At 43.1% G+C, this 15,876-nt stretch overlaps 1 protein-coding gene across 1 annotated transcript in view; it reads right to left on the bottom strand.

Annotated features, from left to right (window-relative positions):
* cip2a (cellular inhibitor of PP2A) overlaps positions 1–15,876 on the bottom strand; it is an 85,010-nt gene that overhangs the window by 53,523 nt on the left and 15,611 nt on the right. Inside the window, exons 6-8 of the mRNA XM_070892984.1 lie at positions 11,439–11,535; positions 6,936–7,058; positions 5,215–5,360 (exon numbers count right to left, since the gene is read on the bottom strand). Of these exons, the coding sequence (XP_070749085.1) occupies positions 5,215–5,360; positions 6,936–7,058; positions 11,439–11,535 (366 nt within the window). The remainder of the gene's footprint in view (positions 1–5,214; positions 5,361–6,935; positions 7,059–11,438; positions 11,536–15,876) is intronic.

The raw sequence follows: 15,876 nt of genomic DNA, 5'->3' as shown, positions 1-15,876 counted from the left end.
CCATAACCCTTAATTCCCTTATTGGTTAAAAATCTATCTGTGATTTGAATACATTCAATGAGCTAGCCTCAACTGCTTCCTTGGGCAGAGAATTCCACAGATTCACAACCCTCTGGGAGAAGAAATTCCTTCTCAACTCGGTTTTAAATTGGCTCCCCCGTATTTTGAGGCTGTGCCCCCTAGTTCTAGTCTCCCCGACCAGTGGAAACAATCTCTGCCTCCATCTTGTCTATCCCTTTCATTATTTTAAATGTTTCTATAAGATCACCCCCTCATCCTTCTGAACTCCAACGAGTAAAGACCCAGTCTACTCAATCTATCATCATAAGGTAACCCCCCTCATCCCCGGAATCAGCCTAGTGAATCATCTCTGTACCCCCTCCAAGGCTAGTATATCCTTCCTTAAGTAAGGTGACCAAAACTGCACGCAGTACTCCAGGTGCGGCCTCACCAATACTCTGTACAGTTGCAGCAGGACCTCCCTGCTTTTGTACTCCATCCCTCTCACAATGAAGGCCAAAATTCCATTTGCCTTCCTGATTACCTGCTGCACCTGCGAACTAACTTTTTGGGGCCTCGTGGCCTAATGGTTAAGGCGTCTGACTACGGTTATAACCACGCAGTTAGCAGAAGATTGCAGTTTCGAGTCCTGCCACGGTCCATTAGCTCGCTGCCTGAAATTTTATCCAAAAGAGTTTCATGCACAAGGACCCCCAGGTCCCGCTGCACCGCAGCATGTTGTAATTTCTCCCCATTCAAATAATATTCCCTTTTACTGTTTTTTTTTTCCCTCCCCGCCAAGGTGGATGACCTCACATTTTCCAACATTGTATTCCATCTGCCAAACCTTAGCCCATTCGCTTAACCTATCTAAATCTCTTTGCAGCCTTTCTGTGTCCTCTACACAACCCGCTTTCCCACTAATCTTTGTGTCATCTGTAAATTTTGTTACACTACACTCTGTCCCCTCTTCCAGGTCATCTATGTAGGCAGCCAGTTTGCACACAGCAGGTCCCACAAACAGCATTGAGATAATGACCAGATAATCTGTCTTTGTGATGTTGGTTGAGGGATAAACATTGGCCAGGACACCGGGGAGAACACCTCTGCTCTTATTTCAATAGTGCCATGGGATCTTTTACATCCACCTGAGAGGGCAGACAAGGCCTAGGTTTAACTATCTAGATTATGTGATCAAAGTCTCTGGAGTGCTACCTTCTGACTCAGAGGCGAGAGTGCTACCACTAAGCCAAGGTTATTTAGGTTCCACAATAGTTTTTTCTTAATATTTTGACAGTTCCACAGTAAATACTAATATTGTAAAATGCAAATTTAAACATAATTAAGCCTCCCAATTAATTTGCATAATTGCAATCAAATACAAAATTGCATATATATAGCGCTTTCCACATCACCAGGACATACAATCATAGAAAATCACAGCATCGTGTCTGTGCTGGCCAACAAAGAACTATCTTGGATATGCACTTGAAGTGCCGTAAACTACAAGTACTTTTTAAATGCTGAGGGTTTCTGCCGCTACCATCCTTTCAGGCAGTAAGTTCCAGACCACCACCACCCACTGCATGAAAACAAATTTTCCTCAAATCCCCTCTAAACCTCCTACCAATTACTTTAAATCTATAACCCCTGGTTATTGAATCCTCTGCTAAGGGAAATAGGTCCTTCCTATTCTCTGGTTGGCAACCAGTAACTAGTGGGGTGCCGCAGGGATCAATGCGGGACCCCAACTATTTACAATCTATATTAGTGACTTGGAAGAAGGGACTGAGTGTAACATAGCCAAGTTTGCTGACAATACAAAGATGGGAGGAAAAGCAATGTGTGAGGACACAAAAAATCTGCAAAAGGACATAGACAGGCTAAGTGAATGGGCAAAAATTTGGCAGATGGAGTATAATGTTGGAAAGTGTGAGGTCATGCACTTTGGCAGAAAAAAAATCAAAGAGCAAGTTATTATTTAAATAGAGAAAGATTGCAAAGTGCCACAGTACAGCGGGACCTGGGGGTACTTGAGCATGAAACACAAAAGGATAGTATGCAGGTACAGCAAGGGATCAGGAAGGCCAATGGTATCGGCCTTTATTGCAAAGGGGATGGAGTATAAAAGCAGGGAAGTCTTGCTACAGCTATACAGGGTATTGGTGAGGCCATACCTGGAATACTGCGTGCAGTTTTGGTTTCCATTTTTACGAAAGGATATACTTACTTTGGAGGCAGTTCAGAGAAGGTTCACTGGGTTGATTCGGGCGATGAGGGGGTTGACTTATAAGGAAAGGTTGAATAGATTGGGCCTCTACTCATTGGAATTCAGAAGAATGAGAGGTGATCTTATCGAAACGTATAAGATTATGAGGGGGCTTGACAAGGTGGATGTTTCCACTGATAGGGAAGACTAGAACTCGAGGGCACGATCTTAGAATAAGGGGCCACCCATTTAAAAACAGAGATGAGGAGAAATTTGAGATGAGGGTTGCAAATCTATGGAATTCGCTGCCTCAGAGAGCTGTGGATGCTGGGACATTGAATAAATTTAAGACAGAAATAACAGTTTCTTAAATGATAAGGGAATAAGGGGTTATGGGGAGCGGGCGGGGAAATGGAGCCGAGTCCATGATCAGATCAGCCATGATCATATTGAATGGCGAGGGGCCGTATGGCCTACTCCTGCTCCTATTTCTTATGTTCTTATCCACTCTATCTAGGCCCCTCATAATTTTATACACCTCAATTAGGTTTCCCCTTAGCCTCCTCTGTTCCAAAGAATACAACCCCAGCCTGTCCAATCTTTCCTCATAGCTAAAATTCTCCAGTCCTGGCAACATCCTCATGAATCTCCTCTGTACCCTTTCTAGTGTAATCACAGTGTGACCACTCTAAAACTAGTGTTTTATCAAGTTCAAGCATAATCTGCCTGCTCTTATATTTTATGCCTCGGCTAATAGTCAGGTATCCTGTATGCCTTCTTAACCAGCTTATCTACCTGTCCTATCTTCAGGGATCTATGGATATAAACTCTAAAGTCCCTCTGTTCCTCTACATACCTCAGTGTCCTACCATTTATTGTGTATTCCCTTGCCTTGATCGCCCTCCCCAAATGTATTACCTCACACTTCTCTGGATTGAATTCCATCTGCCCACCTGACCAGTCCATTGATATCTTCCTGCAGTCTACAGCTTTCTTCATTATCAACCACGTGACCAATTTTTGTATCTTCTGCAAACTTCTTAATCATACACCCTACATTCAAGTCTAAATCATTGATATATATACACACCACAAAAAGCAAGGGACCTAGTACTGAGCCCTGCGGAATCCCACTGGAAACAGCCTTCAAGTCACAAAAATACCCGTCGACGATTACCTTTTGCTTCCTGCCTCAGCCAATTTTGGATCCAACTTGCCATTTTGCCTTTGATTCCATGGGCTTTTACTTTCGTGGCCAGTCTGCCACGTGGAACCTTGTCAAAAGCCTTGCTAAAATCCATATACACTACATCAAACGCACTACCCTCATCGACCCTCCTTGCTACCTCCTCAAAAAGTTCAATCAAGTTAGTCAGACACGACCTTCCCTTCACTGACCTCAATTAATCCGTATCTTTCTAAATAAAGATTTATCCTGTCCCTCAGAATTTTTTCCAATCATTTTTCCACCACCGAGGTTAGGATGATTGGCCTGTAATTACTCGGTCTATCACTTTCTTGCTTTTTAAACAATGGTACAACTTTAGCAGTCCTCTTGCACTACATCTGTAACCAGAAAGGATTAGAAAATAATGGTCAGAGTCTCTGCTATTTCCTCTCTTGCTTCTCTTAACAGCCTGGGATACATTTCATCCAGGCCTGGGGATTTATGTACTTTCAAAGATGCTAAACCCCTTCCTCTCTCACAATGTTTATTTCATCTACTATTTCACAATCTGCAAGACATCAAAGCTGACAATGCAGTCGCCCTCAGTACAGCATCGGAATATCAGTCTAGCTTATGCACTCAATTCTGGAGTAAGATTCAAACCTTAAACCTTCTGATTCTGAGGGAATAAAGATATAAAAGCTGAAAAGACTACCAACTGGGTAGTGCTGTACACAGTGATCAAGCAGCTCTGGATCTATCTGAAGTGCTCCTCTTCAGTATTCCTACATTACAACAATGACTACGTTTCAAAAAGTACTTCATTGGCTGTAAGGTGCATTGGGACGTCCAGTGGTCGTAAAAGGCACTATATAAATGCCAAGTTCTATTTTTAAGTTTGCGGGTGACACCAAATTGGGGGGGGAACGGGTGGAGGGGGGGGGGGGGGGAGGCGGGGGGAAAGATAGTCAACACTCAAGAGGATTACAACAAATTACAAGAAGACATTAATAAACTTGCAGGCTGGGCATATAATTGGCAAATGAATTTCAATACAGATAAATGTGAGGTAATATATTTTGGTAAGAAAAATATGGAGGTCATGTGTTACTTGGAAAATAAGAATCCAAATGAAGTAGAAGAACAAACAGATCTCCAAATACAAATACACAAATCACAAAGTAGCAATGTAGGTTAATAAGGCCATAAAATAGCATGGTTTATTTTTAGAGGGATAGAATTGAAAAGTAGAAAAGTTATGCTAAACTTGTATCGAACCTTGGTTAGACCACACTTGCATTACTGTGTGCAATTCTGGTCACATTATAAACAGGATATAGAGGCACTGGAGAGGGTGCAAAAAGTTTCACAGGGATGGAACCAGAAATGCAAGGTTAAACCCATCAGGAAAGGGTGGAAAGGCTGGGTCTCTTTTCTTGGGTGACCAAATAGAGGTCTTTAAAATTATGAAAAGCTTTGATAGAGTAGACACAGAGAATGTTTCAACTTGTGGAGAAGAGGAAAACTAGAGACCATCAATACAAGATAGTCACCAAGAAATCGGAAGAAATCTGAAATAGCTGATCTATATGAATTTAAAAAAAAAAATTTTAAGCTTGTGGCACATTTTTACTATTTTGCATAAAAAGATTAGGTTGGCATTTTGAACAGACAGTACCCTCCCTAGACTTTCCTTCCAGCTTAGGAATTGTAGACCTGCAGCTATTATGAGAAATGTAGATCCACAGCTAATGGTTCAAAAAAAAACAGTATGGAGCTTCCTGACCAGAAGTTCACACGTGCAATTCTCCTACAACAAAGCCAGCAAATACTTCACCTTTGGAGGAAATCTGCAATCTTAGGATTCTTAATGAGATCCACCAGCAGATCTACAGTATATTTTCTGGTCAGTGTCCCATCTCCATTGACAAGAATATTAAATATAAGCTGAAAGGTCTGATGGATATTCCTGGCATGAAACAGCTGTGTTTAAAAACAAAGAGAACATTTAAGGGAGAACATCAAAATGAGAGAATGAACACCTTGGTATCTCAGTCCATTGACAAACACTTTACCTACAATAATTTGAATAGGTCACATTGCTTCTAACACGCAACACCTCTCAAAGCATTTGGGGTAGTTCTGTAAACTAGCAGGTCAATCGGGATTTACCTCCACTACAATGCTTTTAATCCAGCCCCCCTCCCCACAACCCCCCCTCCACCCCCCACCCACACCCCCCTCCCACACCCCCCTCCACCCCACCCATACCCCCCTCCACCCCACCCATACCCCCCTCCACCCCCCACCCCACCCATCAGCCAGATGTTTACCATTCACAGAAACCCATCACCACATTCAGTAGGCTCCAAACAGCTACTAAGAAACTCGCGCAGGTAGAATTTTGTTGCGCAATACGGTGCACAAGCACTCATTATAGGAGCATTTTCCACTTGCCCATGTCCAGACAGCTTAAGTGCAGATTAGCAATGCTAAGGCCTATGGATCCAGGTGTGCACAGTGTTCTGCTCGAGTTTAACCAGCAACTACAAGCCTACCCATCTCCCTCCATATAAACTCTCCTACCCAGAAAGTTCTGACGAAGGGTCATTGTTTCTCTCTCCACAGATACTGCCTGACCTGCTGAGTATTTACAGCATTTTCTGCTTTTATTCCAATTAACATTCACCTATGCTCACTGACCTACATTGGCTCCCAGACCACCAACATCTGAATTAAAAAATTCTCATCCTTGTGTTCAAACCCCTTACATGGCCTAGCCCCTTCCTATCTCTAACTTCCTCCGGCCTTATAAACCTCCAGGAACTCTGCGGTCATTCAACTCTAGCCTCCTGTGCTTCCCACACTTACTTTGCTTGACTATGCCTTCAACCATCTAAGCCTTAAAGCTCTGGAATTAACTCCCTAAAATTCTCCGCCTCTCTTCTCCTTTAAGCCGCTCCTTAAAACCTGCCACTTTGACCAAGATCTGTCCTCATGTCTCAGTCAGTGTCTATTTTCTTCTGATTACCTTCCTGTGACGTGCCTTGGGATGTTTTACTACCTTAAAAGGCGCTATATAAATGTAGGTTTATATTTTCCTCATTTAATTTACGCAATTATACTTTCAAAAAGGCACACAAAAAATGTCCATGCCCACTGTAAGTGGAACTGAAAGAGATACTAATTGATCACCAGAACAGCTGAAATACATGATACCTTACTTCTGCTAAGCCAGTATGATTGAGCAGTAAAGATGAACAAGGATCGAGAAAAGAAAATGACCAAATCCAAGTTCAGTTTTAAAAAACAAAGCTGATGCTTTCAAAAAGGACTGAGTAGACCTACAGTTCATCTTTGATCTTGACATTTAATATGTTCATGAACTCATCCACCAAAAAATGCAAACAAGCCTAAGAAAATATATAGTCATGCAATATTACTCAATTAGTCCCTAAAATGTTATGCATCAACAGTTAGCAGTACAATGTATAGTAGTATAGACTTTTATGACAAAAGTTCAAGAACTAGATCAATAAAAGTAATTTCAGATCTTACCTTCTCTCCTACCTCTTCATTGAGTGTTAGGCTTGCCAGTATAGAAAGTGCAAAAACCACCACAGTCAAACTACTGTGAGCTAAGAATTTAATAAGAGACCGATAAAATCCCTTTATGTAGTTCTGTGGAAATGACAACATAAAAGTGAGAAAATTCAACTAAATATTTATTCAGTTGCTAATCAAGCACCACAAAATCTATTACTGCAGTCTACTCTTAACATAATTCAAACTAAAAACTTCCAGTTATTTCAAACTGAAAATGCAAAAGCATTCCTTGATTCAAATTCCCTCCCCAAATGGGTTTGGTAAAATCTGCTGCTTACTTCAAATTTAACAGTGATAAATATCAGGCCTCTAGGTATGGCAGCCCTCCCCACTAAGTGTACTGAACCACTGAGTGGAGACTGTAATTTCGGGAGCAAGATCAAGCACATGGCTAGTCAAAGTACAAAAGCTCTGCCATTCAAGACAAATAAAAGATCAAATATATGGAAGAACATCCTGGGGAAATGAAAGGCATAGCACAGAAAGTGAACATCATACCACAATCCTCTCAACTTATTGGAAAATGCACACGAACATAAGAAACAGGAGGAGTAGGCCATTTGGCCCCTTCAGCCAGCTCCGCCATTCAATAAGATCATGACTGATCTGATCATGGGCTCAGCTCCACTTCCCTGCCCACTCCCCATAACCCTTATCGCTCAAAAATCTGTCTGTCTCCGCCTGAAATATATTCAATGACCCAGCCTTCACAGCTCTCTGGGGTAGAGAATTGCATAGATTTACAACCCTCAGAAGAAATTCCGAGACTATGCCCCCTAGTTTGAGATTCCCCCACGAGTGGAAATAACCTCTCTGCATCTACCTTGTCGAGCCCCCTCATTATCTTATGTCTCAATAAGATCACCTCTCATTCTTCTTCTGAACTCCAATGAGTACAGGCCCAACCTGCTCAACCTTTCTTCATAAGTCAACCCCTTCATCTCAGGAATCAACCGAGTAAACCTTCTCTGAACTGCCTCCAATGCAAGTATATCCCTGCTAAAATAAGGAAACCAAAACTGCACGCAGTACTCTAGATGTGGCCTCACCAGTACCCTGTAACATTGTAGCAGGACTTCTCTGCTTTTATACTCCTCCCCCCTTGTAATAAAGGCCAACATTCCATTTGCCTTCTTGATTACGTGCTGTACCTGCATACTAGCTTTTTGTGTTTCATGCACAAGGGCCTCCAGCATTTTGTAATTTTTCTCCATTTAAATAATTTGCTTTTTTATTTTTTTTGCCCAAGTGGATAACCTCACACTTCCCTACATTATACTTCATGTGCCAAATTTTTGCCCACTCACTTAGCCTGTCTATATCCCTTTGCAGAGTTTTTGTGCCCTCCTCACAATTTGCTTTCCCATCCATCTTTGCATAATCAGCAAACTTGGCTGCATTATGTAGAAACATACAAAATAGGTGCAGGAGTAGGTCATTCGGCCCTTCGAGCCTGCACCACCATTCAATATGATCATGGCTGATCATGCAACTTCAGTACACCATTCCTGCTTTCTCTCCATACCCCTTGATCCCTTTAGCCATAAGGGCTACAACTCCCTTTTGAATATATCTAATGAACTGGCCTCAACAACTTTCTGTGGTAGAGAATTCCACATGCTCACAACTCTGAGTGAAGAAGTTTCTCCTCATCTCAGTCCTAAATAGCTTACCCTTTATCCTTAGACTGTGACCCCTGGTTCTGGAATTCCCCAACATCGGGAACATTCTTCCTGCATCTAACCAGTCCAATCCCGTCAGAATTTTATATGTTTCTATGAGATCCCCGCACATTCTTCTAAATTCCATTGAATATAAGCCGAATCGATCCAGTCTTTCTTCATACGTCATTCCTGTCATCCCGGGAATCAGTCTGGTGAACCTTCACTGCACTCCCTCAATAGCAAGAATGTCCTTCCTCAGATTAGGGGACCAAAACTGTACACAATATTCCAAGTGTGGCCTCACCAAGGCCCTGTACAACTGCAGTAAGACCTCCCGGCTCCTATATTCAAATCCTCTCGCTATGAAGGCCAACATGCCATTTGCCTTCTTCACCGCCTGCTGTACATCTATGCCAACTTTCAATGACACCTACGTCTCATTGTACCTGTCCTTTTACTAATCTGTCACCACTCAGATAATAATCTGCCTTCCTGCTTTTACCACCAAAGTGGATAACCTCACATTTATCTACATTATACTGCATCTGCCGTGTATTTGCCCACTCACCTAACCTGCCCAAGTCACCCTGCAGCCTCTTAGCATCCTCCTCACAGCTCACACTGCCACCCATCTGCAAACTTGGAGATATTACATTCAATTCCTTTGTCTAAATCATTAATGTATATTGCAAATAGCTGCACTGAGCCCTGCAGCACCCCACTACTCACTGCCCGCCATTCTGAAAAGGATCAGTTTATCCCGACTCTCTGCTTCCTGTCTGCCAACCAGTTCTCTATCCACGTCAGTACATTACCCCCAATACCATGTGCTTTAATTTTGCACACCAATCTCTTGTGTGGGACCTTGTCAAAAGCCGTTTGAAAGCCCAAATACACCACACCCACTGGTTCTCCCTTGTCCACTCTACTCGTTACATCCTTAAAAAATTCTAGAAGATTCGTCAAACATGATTTCCCTTTCATAAATCCATGCTGACTTGGACCGATCCCGTCACTGCTTTCCAAATGCACTGCTATTTCATCTTTAACAATTGATTCCAACATTTTCCCCACTACTGATGTCAAGCTAACCAGTCTATAATTACCAGTTTTCTCTCTCCCTCCTTTCTTAAAAAGTGGTGTTACATTAGCTACCCTCCAGTCCATAGGAACTGATCCAGAGTCAATAGACTGTTGGAAAATGATCACCAATGCATCCACTATTTCTAGGGCCACTTCCTTAAGTACTCTGGGATGCAGACTAACAGCCTTCAATCCCATCAATTTCCCCAATAAGAATTTCCTTCAGTTCCTCCTTTTCACTGGACCCTCGGTCCCCTAGTATTTCCGGAAGGTTATTTGTGTCTTCCTTCGTGAAGACAGAACCAAAGTATTTATTCAACTGGTCCGCCATTTCTTTGTTCCCCATTATAAATTCACCTGAATCTGACTGCAAGGGACCTACATTTGTCTTCACTAATCTTTTTCTCTTCACATATCTATAGAAGTTTTTGCAGTCAATTTTATGTTCCCAGCAAGCTTCCTCTCATACTCCATTTTCCCCCTCCTAATTAAACCCTTTGTCCTCCTCTGCTGAATTCTAAAATTCTCCCAGTCCTCAGGTGTGCTGCTTTTTCTGGCCAATTTATATGTCTCTTCCTTGGATTTAACACTATCCTTAATTTCCTTTGTTAGCCACGGTTGAGCCACCTTCTCTGTTTTATTTTTACTCCAGACAGGGATGTACAATTGTTGAAGTTCATCCATGTGATCTTTAAATGTTTGCTATTGCCTATCCACCATCAACTCTTTAAGTATCGTTCGCCAGTCTATCCTAGCCAATTCACATCTCATACCATCGAAGTTACCTTTCCTTAGGTTCAGGACCCCAGTCTCTGAATTAACTGCATCACTCTCCGTCTTAATAAAAAATTCTACCATATTATGGTCACTCTTCCCCAAGGGGCCTCGCACAAGAAGATTGCTAATTAGTCCTTTCTAATTACACATTACCCTGTCTAGGATGGCCAGCCCTCTAGTTGGTTCCTCGACATATTGGTCTAGAAAACCATCCCGAATATACTCCAGGAAATCCTCCTCCACCACATTGCTACCAGTTTGGTTAGCCCAATCAATATGTAGATTAAAGTCGCCCATGATAACTGCTGTACCTTTATTGCACGCATCCCTAATTTCTTGTTTGATGCTGTCCCCAACCTCTACTACTGTTTGGTGGTCTGTACACAATAACTATTAGCATTTTCTGCCCTTTGGTATTCCATAGCTCCACTCATCATCCAAGCTAATGTCCTTCCTTACTATTGCGTTAATTTCCTCTTTAACCAGCAACGCCACCTCACCCCTCACCTCTTTTTCCTTTCTGTCTATCCTTCCTGAATGTTGAATACCCCTGGATGTTGAGTTCCCAGCCTTGGTCACCCTGGAGCCATGTCTCCGTGATGTCAATTACATCATATCCGTTAACAGCTATCAGCGCCGTTAATTTGTCCACCTTATTACGAATACTCCTTGCATTAAGGCACGTTCTGATTACATGCATTTCAATTGTTGGTTTGGTGTTCAACGGCTAAAAAAAAAATTAGTGTCCCTGTACTGTTTCATTAAAATTACTCAATTCAAAGTACTGGATAATTTGATTCTTTTTGAGCAGAGCAGAACTTACTATTAATAGGAATAGATTCTACAATCAGATTCTACTCCAGTCATAATTTCAGTTAAGTATATTCCAAACAGAAAAAATATTACATTAATGTAGAAATAAATTTCTTACCAAAGACTTTAGATAGACTTGAACAGAAAGGTTGTGACGACACAGGTTTGCCATCAACCCTAGACATGGCATAGTTAGCTCATCTTCTGGAGTTTGACTATATTAGAACAGAATTTATAAATTTACATTAATTAGTTCATCTGGAATTAATCCATTAAAGATATTAAAGTGGCATCTTTCTATCTGCAATAAGGTGCTTAATATGAAGCCTGCAAATAAAATCAATGTCAACAACAATGTAAATAACACAACAGGCTGCAGCAGCAGCAACTGGGGGGGGTGCGGGGGGCGGGTGGGGAGGAGAAAAGAGAAAGCCTGAACTGCGGCAACTCAGACCTAGAGGAGCAAATACTTCACCTTATAAGCCCGCAGGTGGCCATCCCCGTGGCTGTGGGGACTGCCGAGCCCACTGCGGTCATCATTGGTAAATGAAACCCTTCCTCTCATCCCACCTTCCACTTCAAGCAGAAGGCCTCATCATTTAGCTGCTCCACATTCTGACCATCTTTCTTCCTGCATGCCTGTTCCCCTGACCTCAGCTTAACGCCACTCTTGTGCCATTTAGACACTGCCCCAGCCCAGCCTGTGCCTGAGCACCCCCCCACCCTAGTCTGCAGGGAGAAGAAATGGGGGAGGAGGATGATGATGCAAGCACCGCGTCACTGCTTCTCACACTCGCACGCACCAGCTCAGATAATGGGAGTATGCGGTCGTTACAGTTGAGCTTAGGAGAGGAGCCTACACTGGGTGATGCAACGGGGCCCAGCGGGCTGCAACATGGTCAAGGGGTAAGGCAAGCACAGGAGCCAGCTCCCCGGAGGGTGAGTTTGCACGTGAGTTCTGCTCTATAGGATATCATTGGAGAAGCATTTGAACAAAGGGTGATGGGCCTTGCACTCAGACATGATAGAAGCAAGGATAAGGGTGCCAAAGAGCCTGTCACAAGTGGTAAGAAGCGTGGAGGAATCCACCTCCCGCATTGTTAACAGCTCTGCGCACACCATGGAACCCATCATTGCCAGTGTGCAGACGATAATGGACTCCCAGACAGACCCAGACCTCATTGAGATGTCTCATGGGCGATGTGGCAGCTTCTATTTAGGCACAGGCAGAAGCAATGCAACATCTTGCTGCTGCAATAGTCAATGGCTGCTCGCATGGATGCTCAGACTGCTCTCGTTCAGTCTCAGCATGATGCCTCGCAACATCTTGGTGATGTCATGCAGTCTGAACTGCATGCCACGTAAGCCCCGAGTGCTGCCATCACCGCTGGGTCCATCACGGATCACACGGCGCCACAGCAAACCAGCAATCTGTGCTCCATCAGATTGCTGCGGACACTGAGGTGCTGCCTCGGGGGAGTGGCACTGGCTCAGTGGAGCGGCACTGGCTCAGTGCAGCAGGAACCTGCTGTCCTCTCAGGACGACAGCATTTCTGATCCCACCACTGCCACTCCGTCATTGCAACTATCCACGGTTGTCGGCCAGCCAGAGGTGCTTCAGTCTGCAGCCAGGCCTTCCAGGTCCAAAGCTGGTCAAGGGCGTCCTAGAAGGCCATCTGTAGTCACTGGCCCGGAAAAACAGCAGCCTTCCACCAGCCTTGCTGCAGCCATAGAGGAGACACTTGGGCATAGTAGGTTTACATAAAATGGTATATAAGATGTACAAGGGTGAATTATATAAGTTATGTTAATGTAGTGCTTTTTACACAGAAATATTGATTTTCATCTTTACTGTTTGGTCTTGTATCTCATTTCATTGTTGGGCATGTGGTCAGGATGGAAAGGCTCATTGATGTGTTTATGGGGAGGCACAATGGAAGTGTTAAACGGTGAGGATCTTATTAGAACCGAGATCTTATGAATTGTCTCGGACCTCCCTTGCAGTATCGGAACGCTGTTGGTGCTTCCTGCCTGCTGGCTGTGCCTCCTCCTGATCCTGCAGCTCCTCCTCCTCCTCCTCCTCGTCCTGAAGTGCAACGGCTATGTCTTCAGCCAATGGCTGTGCCCTCATGATTGTCAGGTTGTGAAGCTTGCAGCAGACGACGACAAATAGGGGCACCCGGTCAGGCGAGTACTGCAGGACTTCTCCTGAGCGGTCAAGGCAGCGGAACCATTGCTTCAGCACTCCGATGGTCTGCTCAATGATGCTCCTGGGGGTGGAATGATTGCCATTGTAAGAGTGCTGGGCAGGGGTGGTGGTGTTGCAGGGGGGTGTCATGAACCAGGTGCATAGCCCTTGTCTCCGAGGTGCCAGCCAGAGCTGAAACAGAGCTGACGCAGGATGAAGGCATTGTGGCTGCTACCAGAATAGCAGGTATTAACAGCCTTTATTGTGCATGTATGGTCACACACCAACTGGACAGTGAGCGAGTGGTATCCTTTTTGGTTTCAAAAGATTTCAGGATTGCGGTGCGGAGCCCTCAAGGCAGTGTGTGTGCAGTCTATGGCACCCTGCACCATGGGGAAGCCAGCTGCTTCTGTCTAGTTATGGGAAGAGAGATGTATTCCATCCTCCTTCTGTACAGAGCATCTGTGACATCACAAATAGTGCAATGGCAGCAAACTGTGATATCCTGGTGATGTCTGCTGTGGCTCCCTGGAAAGATCCATTGGCATAGAACTGGAGGGCGATGGTGCCCTTCACCGCCACAGAGAGAGCAACTCAAACTTGGAGGCTTGTAAGAAAGGTACAGCAATAATCATTGGTGATTATAATCTTCATATTGATTGGGCAAATCAAATTGGCAAAGATAGCCTTGAGGAAGAGTTCATGGAGTGTATTCGGGATGGTTTCTTAGAACAACATGTTGTGGAAACAACCAGGGAGCAGACTATTTTAGATCTGGTAATATGTAATGAGACTGGAGTGATTAATGATCTCATAATAAAGGATCCTCTTGGGAAGAGTGATCGTAGCATGGTAGAATTTCAAATTCAGTTTGAGGGTGAGAAAGCTAGGTCTCAAAGTAGTGTCCTGAATGTAAATAAAGGCAATTACAAAGGTATGAAGGCAGAATAGGCTAAAGTGAACTGGGAAAATATATTAAAGGGTAAGACGGTAATAAGCAGTGGCAGACATTTAAGGAGATATTTCATAACTCTCAGCAAAGATATATTCTAGTGAGAAAGAAAGACTTTAAGAGAAGGATGAACCATCCGTGGTTAGCCATGGAAGTAAAGGATGGCATCAAAATGAAACCAAAGGCATACAATGTTGCGAAGAATAGTGGAAGGCCAGAGGATTGGGAAATTTTTTGAAACCAGCAAAGTAAGACTAAAAAAAATGAGAGAAGATAGTTTGAGAGAGTAAACTAGCAAGAAATATAAAAACAGACAGCAAGAGCTTCCTCAGGTAAATAAAAAGGAAGAGAATAGCTAAAGAAAATGTTGGTCCCTTAGAGGATGAGACTGAGGAATTAATAATGGGAAACAGGGAAATAGCAGACTCTGAACAAATATTTTGTATCGGTCTTCATGGTAGAAGACATTAAAAGCACCCAATAATTGATAATCAAGGGCTATTGGGAGGGGGGAAAACTTAAAACAATCATCACTAAAGAAAAAGTACTAGGCAAACTAATAGGACTAAAGGTGGACAAGTCCCTTGGACCTAATGGCCTGCATCCTTGGGTCTTAAAAGAAGTGGCTGCAGAGGTTGTAATCTACCAAAATTGCCTGGATTCTGGAGTGGTCCCAGTGGATTGGAAAACTGCAAATGCAACACCCCTATTTAAGAAAGGAGAGAGACAGAAAGCAGAAAGCTATAGGCCAGTGAGTCCAACATCTGTCATTGGGAAATTGCTGACGTCCATTATTAAAAGAAGTAGTAGCAGAACATTAAGAATAGCATAATACAATCAAGCAGAGTCAGCATGGTTTTATGAAAGGGAAATCATGTTCAACAAACTTGCTAGAGTTCTTTGAGGATGTAACAAGCAGGGTGGATAAAGGGGAACCAGTAGATGTCGGGTATTTAAATTTTCAGAAGGCATTCGATAAGGTGCCACATAAAAGGTTACTGCACATGCTAAGAGCTCACAGGGTTGGGGGTAACATATTAGCATGGATAGAAGATTGGCTAACTAATAGAAAACAGAGAGTCGGGATAAATGGATCATTTTCAGGTTGGCAAACTGTAATTAGTGGAGTGCCACAATGATCAGTGCTGGGGCCTCAACTATTTACAGTCTATATTAATGACTTGGATGAAGGAACAGAATATAATGTAGCCAAATTTGCTAATGATACAAAGATAGTTGGGAAAGCAAGTTATGAGGAGGACGCAAAACATCTGTAAAGGGATATAGATAGACTAAGTGAATGGGCAAAAATTTGAGAGATGGAGTATAATGTAGAAAAATGTGAGGTTATCCACTTCGGTAGGAAAAACATTTTTTTTTATTTAAATGGGGAGAGATTACAAAATGTACAGAGGG

The sequence above is a fragment of the Pristiophorus japonicus genome, chromosome 11 (assembly GCF_044704955.1).
Source record: "Pristiophorus japonicus isolate sPriJap1 chromosome 11, sPriJap1.hap1, whole genome shotgun sequence".
NCBI classification, from domain to species: domain Eukaryota; kingdom Metazoa; phylum Chordata; class Chondrichthyes; family Pristiophoridae; genus Pristiophorus; species Pristiophorus japonicus.
Note: the sequence above shows the minus strand (reverse complement) of the source record. Positions and strands in the feature narration are given on the sequence as shown.